Raw genomic sequence first — 10052 nt, forward strand, 5'->3', positions numbered from 1 at the left:
TGGGGGCAGATAAAAATCAAGATAAAATCCAAATGGGGCAGGGCTGATTGAAAGTTTCCTCTCAAGTTTGGCCTCAACCTGCCCTCTCCACCTGACTCTCTCAATCACACACACACACTCTTGACACTTCCTGATAAAGAGGCCTTTGTCTGATCGGTTTGCTCATCGTCTCCAGCATGCACACTCACGACCCAAAGAAGGACCCTTCAATCACGTTCCATTAATACAAAAATACACTTTTCCTATCCTACACCTTTGGACTTTTATCAGTCCTTTAGGTAGAAGTAAAAACAACCACCCAGGATTCCTTCTCGTTTGCTATTGTTTCCAGGTCAAAGGTTAACTGGGRGAGCTTCCTCCTCCCTTGCACCTACTGTCACCTCCACATGATGAAAGATAGGATTACTGCAAGCGCTTCCAGGCTACACACACACGCTAAAAGCCTCTGCATGTCGGTTAACACATCCTCACCTGTTAAACCTCCAGAGTCGGGATTTAGAGTGGACATCAATAATCCCATCCATTTACTACCCATTGAACTTTTACTAGGTCACAAATCTGTGTGTGCGTGTCCACTAACGTGTATATACATTAAGCTTTCCAGCACTTAATTACTCGACAGACTTTCAAACACACACACAGTGACCCCCACACCACTACAGCGGTAGTGTGTAAACACAGAGGTTATCAGTGCCTCCCCCCTCTCCTCCTCCGTCCTCCCCCTCAGATGACACCACTYCCAGCCCTCCTTTCTTTCAGAAAACAAACAGGGTGGCCATCTTGGAGATATCAATCTGTCAGCACGGCCCCGCCGCCAGGAAGTTCAAGTAGTCAATGGAGGGGACGCTTTTCTTCCTCTCCTCTCTTCCCTCCGTCTCTCCACTTTTAAAGTGCCAAATAAATTAGGGAGAAGGGCCAAGGAGCCGTCAGCACATCACACACGCACGCACTTGAGATTAAAAGAGTGAGTGTGTTGGAATGAAATGCCTCTCCGGGTATGTGTGTCCTTGCATGCAAGGGAGAGGGTGTGAGTAGGATAGTATGCGTTTGAACGCATACACATTTAGAACAGGAAATGCTAACAGGTGCCATATGTCTGTGCAAAGCTTATTGTCGTTTTAAGGAAGGCTGATTGTGATTGTGTAAGCGTGTAATACACACACACACACAAATATGGAGAAAAACAACAGCTGTCACACAAAGAGGAGAGCGAGTGGGAGAAGAGCTCCAGTTCAGTCATTTCAGACCAGCCAGTTCTGCTGACTCACACAACCAACCAAACACACGTCTGGTTCTACTATGACTGGGTTAGTGGAGAAAGACACAGGGAGAGAGATGGACCGAGACAGAGAGAAGAGAAAGGTAAGTATGATGTCATTACCAGGTCAACAGGGGCCCCTGTGGTAGTGGGGTGGTTTAATTACAGGGGCCATAGAGAAAAAGTAGGAGCCAGATGGGCCAGTACCCTGAGGGGGCCCAGGCCCCTGTGTCTCTCTGCCCCAGGAGATGTGCATCTCCCGGGGAACTGGAGTCACTACCTACTACACCTGGAGGCAGAATGCTGGCTTCTTCCTCCCATCCCTACCTACCTCCCCTTCTAACTCTGTCTGGTGCTCTCTCACTCTTTTTTGCTTCCTCACACATATTCATATTTGCATTTAGACTATTCACTTTATGACTAGAGTGATCACACACATGCAATGGTGGCGCTGGCAGAGATGAAAGGTCGAGGAGCTGTATGTGTTAATGCCAGGCAGATGTTCAGAGAAGAAGGAGACGTGGCTCCCCTCAGAAACACTGTCAGGCTCTCACAAATATACACTCTCAAGAMACACACCAACACTGAGCAGGTAGGTGCTAAATACAAATCACACACCATAGAAAGTTAAACATAATACCAATAGTACACTATACTTCCAAGGATACARTGTTATTACTATGTAATAAATCATTGCATACAGTATATGATTATCATTATATAACTTAGTGTTGTTACTATGGTATAACATGTAATAAGGTTTCATATGATAGGACTTACTGAGTTTCTGCATCATGAGCTCTCCAGAGGGCGGGTAGTGGAGTCGGTGAGCGAACTCTGGGCAGTACCACACCAGCAGCTCGGTGCCAGGGGGGATGGCCCTCACCGTGTAGAAGTAGATGTTCGTGCCATTCTGGCACGCCGCCAGGTTCTGCTCCCCCGCCGAGTGGGCCGGGTTGACGTAGCGCATCCAGTTAGAACGCTCCTCGTCCAGGCCGTCCACAAAGTGGTGGAAGTCGCCCTCCGAGTAGATCTGAGGGGACGGAKAGTAAGGAAATGGTCAAAGGTTAACAGGCAAGGAAGTCTCAATGGCAAGTTTAGAACTCTCCAGAAAAACAGTGCTGAGTAACGGCTAAATATGTTGACGAATCATATTTTCAGCAGCGTGAGTGTAATATCATTAAAGTGTAGACTCGTTAGAGCTCTCTCCCTCCACTCCAGACCTTATAGCCAGTTATACAGACTGAGGGATGGCGAGAMCGACAGAGTAGGAGCCTCTCTTATACACATCCAAAAGAGTTGAGTCAGAGAATACGTCACGCCGACAATGTCACCGACACTCATTCTGAATCTTCCCCCTCTCTCCACTCATAGACCACTCTCTCTCCTATCTGATTGTGGACATCAACATCATCGAGAGAGAGAGAGTGAGAGAGAGGTCTATAACTCTGTGTTGTTGTGGCTTGCCTGAGTGAGGGACATGAATGGAACACATTGCTTTGGGATGTTGTTGAATCTAGGTGAGTGCCTGTGTGTGTGGGGGGGGTGTACGAGTGCTACATTGTCACTTCCCGGAACGATGACACCGTAGCACTGTTCCTGTGTACAGTGTAAAATTGACATCATATTCCTCCTCCATTGTTCCACTACAGTTCTTACTGTACTAGCTGCCACACTTACTGATCAGACAACCACTACTGAATAACAGGCTTTACCATGATGAAATAGGCGTTGAGGGTGTGTGTGTGTGTTACAGCGACAAGTATGCGTATAAAACTGCATACTCACAGGATGTACCACACACACAGAGTGGAGAGCCTTAGTCTCAGAATGATTAGAGAGAAAACCCCTTCTCCGTCTCCACACACACAAACTTCTTCAGAACGCAGAGACCCTGGCYGTGACGTCACACTAAGTCAGTCAGTGGAACAGGAAATGACCTATGGTTGTTTTTCTTCCTCTGTGGCTGTCTYTTACTGAAAGTGAAGCGCTTGCTCTCTTTGTGTGTGTGTGTTAGTGGACAGGAGGGAAAACCACTCACCCTCCAGAAGTACTTCCTGTTRGCGTCTTTGGGGACGCTGTCTGCAGTGTAAATCTGACCCACCAGGGGGCCGAATTGTGTTCCTTTGGGGATGTACTCTCTGCTGGCCACTCCAATCACCTACAGGACAGAGATAAAGACCATTAGTTGCAGTGTGTGTATGTTCAGTGGTTAGACGATTTACGTTATCACATCCTGCCAGGAGGTCAGTCTTCACATGAAGACGGCCGGAAGAACCCATCAACATGATCAAATCAACAAACAGGGCTGCCTCTCTGTGTGTATGTGTATAATTACTACTCTGTACTAGAAAAMCCAGTGGCCTAGAATGGGAATTTGACTGTCACACTTTTTCCTCAAGCCACATTTGCTGTGTGTTTTAAGTGTGTGAACATAGGCAAACACACACCTAACCCTTATCCAGTGCCAACAGGAMGAGTTAGACACCCTGAGGGAAAGAGTTATATTTCCTCCATCTCACCCAGGTTATGCCACAAAGCATCTCCCCCTTCTCGCCTCTGTTCCTTTCTAATTGACCACAGGGCCACTCCCTCTGACACCCCTTACGACACCCACTCTGCTAACCACACAACACACCCTACCACATCAAAACAACTCATCTCAATAGACTGTTCACCTTAAAGRAGAAAGAGATCCACACCTGATATTAAAGCGCTGTTGTTCCTTTCAAAATAATTGAAAAAAGACTTGAAATAGAGGAAGGAAGGAAGAACAGCAAGGGAAGTGCATCCGTCTGAAAATGAGGGATTATCAAACCTAGACGTTCAGCTAATCTCCTAACCATGATAAACTCTGATGTATTCACCAAACCCCCTACACAGACTACACTTGCACGCACACACACACCCTTAWCCCCTTCATGCATATCCTACACAATCATCCTCCCTAAAGGATTGGGAAATCCCCCTTCCCATTTCCATCCCAGGGCCAGACCACTTCTCAAGATTAGGGGTGTTTTGAGGATAACTTATTAACTGACTTTACAATGCTCCCTAAATGACTAAGTCAATATCCTTTCATCACTGGTAATGCTATACTCTATCCACATCCTCTCATTTTCTTCTTTCTTATTTTCTCTATCAATCTTAGTGGTCGCTTCTGTGAAGGTGATAAATATTGACGGATAACGTATCAGGTCGTAAACAAACGTGGTGGGAAACACTCATTCTCACACACACAGGGTGATAAGAAACAGATGAGCAATGACAAGAAAATCTATTCATTGCAACCAAATAATGCGGTCTTGATCAGGTTAAAACCACAAAATGCTCCCCACCTACTCTCATGACCCCTCGTCACACTTATTCTACAGGGTTCAACGGTTAGACTGACTGGGGATCAGTTTGKGTTGTGAAGAGGTTGATATTTGGACAGAGGTAGGTAGGGAGAGCTGGGTCTGGTCTAGTGTAGGACTGACTAGTGTGAGAACAGAGGGATAGACACAGAGACAGGTAGGGTAAATGGTTATCAGGATGTGTTGATGAATCTCCCGTCAACAGCAGGGCTAAGTATGATTAATGACTCTTCATGGATGGGTGGGAGCTCATTTCTCACTGCGGAGGCTCTGTAGCAACCTGCATCACACCTCAGAGAATGTGTGTGTGAATTCCYCTCCACACTGGGCTTACACACCGCTCCTACAACACACACAGGTCATCGCCGTGCTTCAGTGTGTGATCTTTTACAACGAGACACCCTCCTCACCACAATCCCCCCTGGCTGAGACTTCTCCTGCTGTCATATATTACCTACAGTTGAGTCATGTGAGTTTGGGGAGCATATGGGTTTACAGATGGTGTGTGTGCATGTATGTATCTGTGTCTTCCTACCTCTTTGGAATCAGCTAGTTGTTTGAAGGCCAGGTTACGAGGCAGTGAGGCCTCTGCTCTCGTTAACCCCTCGCTCTCTGTCCCTGCCTCCCGCGGAGTATCCTTGACGATGTAGGTACACTTCTCCTCAAACTCCGCCTCCGTCCACTTCATCATGTCTGCCTCCTCCATCTTAGAGTCTGTGTCGGTGGCCATTTTGGATCCCATGTCCATCTGGGTTTCCGTGTCCCTATGGGGTTCGGTGTCCATTTTGACGTTGTCGTGCTCTACAGTGTGGGCCCCCTCAGTAGTCAACATGGCCGAGCTATGAGAGGTAGCCTGAGAGAGGGAAAGGGAAACCGATAAAAGAGAGAGCGAGTGAGAAAAAAAGATAAAGCGAAACAGACAAAGAGATGGAGAGAAGAAGGAGAAAGGAAAGAAATTGAAGGGGAGAGATGAGAGAACAGAAAGACAAGGGAGAGAAAAAGAGAGAGGGGAGCGTTATTATCCAGTATGAGTCAGTGAGTGGCGAGTTCCTTTGAGGCTGACTAAGCAGACAGTGTCTGTGCTCTCTCTGTGGGAACAAGAGCCACTGTCGACCGACCCCACTAGCCTCTAGCCCAGGACAGTCTGATCCCCACTACTCAGAGGGAAACACTCAATCACAGGAAACCATCAACTCTATTCAAATAAGTTACATAATTWWWWAAAAAWAAAACACTTATTGAATCCAGAGTGAAAAGTCTATTCCTTTTTTTTATTACAGATGAGTTGTGACCCAAGAGTRTGTATGTGTTATATACTGTATGCGGATCCGGCTAGTGTCTCAGGGCAAGACAGATTGACCAATGAYTTGTGCAGATAGGCTGACACGGCCTAAAAATGGCAGCCAAGCTGTGAGTCCATTCCATGGGCTATGTAAGCTGGCATAAGGTCAGGGCCAGCCACGCTACCCCTCGGTCTCTCTACCCTCCCTCACTATCTTCATTCCCTCTGTACCCTTCTCCCTCTCTGTCCAACTCTACTTCTATCTAGCCTACTCTTCTTCATTCTCCCTCCTTGTCAAACTGTCAACATAAGTATCTTAATCCTCCTGTTTCTTTCTTTATCCCCCTCTCCCCTATGCTCTCTCACTGTCCCTAGCCCTCTCTCCCCAGGGTGGAAAAATAGTCACAAACAGGGGAAGGAAGTCCTGTCTACGTCTGAATGGAGCTAAAATTGGAAGCAGAGTGGCAGAGCAGCGGAACAGGCAAATCATCCATGTGTGTGTGTGGGACAGTGGGGAGGGAGCGCCAAACTTTTCCATTTGGGGGGCCACAGCAGCACAAACAAACTTCAAACGCTCCCCACACAAGACCATCTCACACACACATCCTTGTCCCACAACAAAAACACAGTGTCCGTAGCATGAATGATCATACGCTACAAAGATTGTCAAATKTCAAGGCCGATGATAGACTGAAATGCAACCTTATACGCCGTCACTCACATATAATTCAGGRAGAACGTACCATAACCAACTGAGATCTACTCTACCCTCCAACAATCTCCARAACTAAACCACAACTAAAAGCTTGACAAAATTCCCCAAGCCTTGACCAAATTAAACATGACCCTATACTCAACAAAATTCACTCAAGCCAATAAAACAGGTTGCTAGGAGACTAGTGTAATTAATGAACTTCCGGAAGAGTAACAGAACAACAAATCAMTCTCAAATGTTTCTCCAACATTAATTTAAAATAAAATTGTACTACAAACAATATCCCAAGTAATTACATACATGAAATGATAATACAAATAGGATATTCCATTTCAATGTAGAGTAGATCATTTCAAACTATTTAATATTTATTAATATTGTGATATTGTACATKGATATCATGAATATCCTTTTAAAGGGATTTAAATATATAGATAAATATAATACCAAACACTAGTCAAAATCTGTTCCTGCTAATAAAGAAGTCTTTCTATGACAGCTGTGCAAAACGAATACTGAAACTGAGAACCTGGCCAAAAGCAACTGATTTATTCAACTCTCACATACACATCTCTGTTAAAATATTCGATAAACACTACTGATAGTTTTTTTTTTTTAAGTTAGTTAATTAAAAAACTAGTTAAAAAAAAAAGTTTAAATTTAAGCAAGCTATAACCAATGACAATTTTAGAATTTTAATAATTCAAACAATTCCGCTGAAGTGGACACAAACTGCAATAAGCTATTAATAATTTAAACAATCTCAATACTCAAAATGATTGCATTTAAATATTATATTCAACAATATACTGAAAGTTTAACAAACTCATTGCATAATGGAGTGGCCAGACAAACAAGGAGAAAACTTTGACTTACATAAATAAGTCATAAAATAAACCTTCATATTCGTTGTCACTGGTTTAATTTAGAAAAGTATTTATTCAACTATTACAAGCAAAACAAATTTAATACACAACTTTAAAAATCCTCAAAACTAATAATATAATATAATTAAATAAATGTTTTCCTTAAAATAAAAGTGAAAATAACAAAATCTAACTTTTTCTACAAGTCTCTGTTTCTCCATTGACTAGCGTACTCACCGAGAAGCTTTGGTCCCAGCCACACATAGGGCCGAATGATCTATCCCCTGGGTGAGTGTGTTTGTGTGTGTGTGCGTGGGACAGGTGCAGTTCACCCTCTCCCCCTCCAATCCAAGCGCTACTCCAGAGTGTGAGTGCTGTGTGTGAGTGTGTGTGTGTGTCTGCTCCAGTGAGTGCCTTCTGTTTAACTGACTGCCCCTCGACAAGTGAGGGAGATGTTGATTCACTCAGTGGTCCCTCCCTCATTCTCTCTCCACTCCCCCTCTCAAGGACCGCCCACCACCATGAGGAACACATCGCTTGCAGCTCATTCAGGGTAGCAGTGGCAGGCACACACACACTGCTCTATGGAAATAGCAGGCGCTTTCACCCGAGGCATGAGCTCTCGATGCTTCACACAAAAATATAAATTGGACATAAAAAGTACCATCACACACCTTAACCTAAATTCAAACATTCTCCTGCAGTCTTCATAAACTTAATAAAAATTAGAAAAGGTTGCCAGTTCCAAATCAAAGTCTTGAAAAACATATTCCTCAACATGGGTGCTTGTGTGTAACAGTGCAACTGTTTACAGATCAACAACCCCCCCCCCCACAACAACAAACACACATAGATGGGGGGGGGGGGGGTTTATGAGTCTTCCTGGGAAGGAGGACATCCTGTGACAGTGACTCAATGCCCTCTACTGTTTACCCAGCACAGAGCCGCAGACGGACGTTCCTGCTTACACACACACACACACACACAACACACACCCCCTCAAAGGGCGACACTGAACTGACCTCAAGGCTCAGTCTCACCAACACACTCCTCCTCTTTCGTCTCTCTGCCTCTGGTAATAAACTGAGACATAAAAAGTGCAGGGCTTGCTGACCCTGGTTAAATACAACACAAAACACTTTGTCTCTCTCCTCCTCATCTATCCCTCTTTTCTGTCTGTATCAGATCCCCATAGCAAAGACCACTCAAAGCAAGCAACCGTGTCCTGGAATTCAACTGGAAATCCCCTACTCTCCCTCGATTGACATCAGTCTTGAGTGGGGCGGAGTGGAGCGAGGGCTAATGAAGAATGATAATGAAGAAAATAAACACGAGGCAGGGGAGGAGGGCAGTGAGGAGAGACAGACAGAAACCGGGTCTTCAATCCCCCCCACTGGTGACAGAGAGTTGACCACATCACTCACTGCCTACTCCTTCCTGCCAACAGACGACCCACCGGCCCCAAACACACACAATCTGCACCCCAGCTGGTCTACATGATCATGCTCTATAGCGACCACCCCTACCAAAAAAACATCCACTCCCTCCAGAAAAACAAAGTTAAGATTTCAACTAAACAAAAAACGAGAGCGAAAAGAAGTCTTTTCCCCTTTGAAAGTCACATGTGGTCCATCCCTACCCGCTTGCTGGCTGGGAACAATCTGGCCCAGACACAGACAACCCCCCCCACCCACCCCACCCCACCCCACTAGGCTCTCCTGATCCTTTCCCCTCTCCTCATCCCCTCTGCTTAAACTGTAAAGGAAGGAGGGGGCGCAGGCAGGCCTGAGGCTGGGGGATAGGGAGGCGTCCCTCTGGAAGTCAAATGGCTCTTTTTGTTTATGCGCAGCCAAGGAGGGTATTTAATGTGGCCTGCATGCCTGGAAGAGGGAGGGAGGAAGAGGGCCACACAAATAAGGGCAGGGGACCTCCGTCTCTGTTAGTTTTACAGAGGGCTCCTATCAGGCTAAGAAGTAACACACACACAGAGCTGAGCAGAATTGTGGTGCCAACACATCAGAAGGAGGTAGGGATTATGAAAAGAAAGAGAAGAGAAAGGAGGTGAGGATGAGAGTGGGTGGAATGGGTGGGGGTGGCTAAACCACAGGTGAGATTAGCAGCCATTCCAMATTCCTGGTTCCATCTGCAACAAGAGGCAAAAAGCAGCAAACTTTATTGACTTCATAGCAGATTCAGCTTAACGATCCTGCTTGTCACAAGAAGAGAAGTACTGGCTACACTGTCAATTTCTCATTCAAATGCCATGACTGTTATTCACCTTGATATTCAAACTCTCTCTCACACACACAAACTTCCCAAAACTTTCCCCACAACAGTGGTGGATCTTATCTTGAGAGTTGATCTGGAGTGTCACTGATTTTCTCCCCTTTGTCACAAAATGTTTTAATTCCGGTCTACAGGATGCCTCTAAAAAGATCATAGCAAGAAGATTGTTATTGACCATTTCATGTGGCGTGTGTGTGCCAAAAGATGCTTGTATCCGCTTGAACTTTCCTCAAAAAGTGTGTGCGCGCGGAGGAGGCACAATGGATTTGGGTGTTGTTCTGGAAAGAGT

The 10052-nt window shown here is 45.4% G+C and overlaps 1 protein-coding gene across 1 annotated transcript in view; it reads right to left on the minus strand.

Moving 5' to 3' along the window:
* The window catches only part of LOC111958659 (PR domain zinc finger protein 1-like), an 11868-nt gene extending 3974 nt beyond the window's left edge, over positions 1-7894 (minus strand). The window contains exons 1-4 of the mRNA XM_023979912.2: positions 7715-7894; positions 5150-5467; positions 3300-3419; positions 1873-2291 (exon numbers count right to left, since the gene is read on the minus strand). Coding sequence (XP_023835680.1) covers positions 1873-2291; positions 3300-3419; positions 5150-5467; positions 7715-7741 — 884 coding nt within the window. The 5' untranslated portion in view covers positions 7742-7894. The remainder of the gene's footprint in view (positions 1-1872; positions 2292-3299; positions 3420-5149; positions 5468-7714) is intronic.
* Positions 7895-10052: the final 2158 nt, after the last annotated feature.

Source organism: Salvelinus sp. IW2-2015, linkage group LG35, assembly GCF_002910315.2.
Source record: "Salvelinus sp. IW2-2015 linkage group LG35, ASM291031v2, whole genome shotgun sequence".
Taxonomy (NCBI): domain Eukaryota; kingdom Metazoa; phylum Chordata; class Actinopteri; order Salmoniformes; family Salmonidae; genus Salvelinus; species Salvelinus sp. IW2-2015.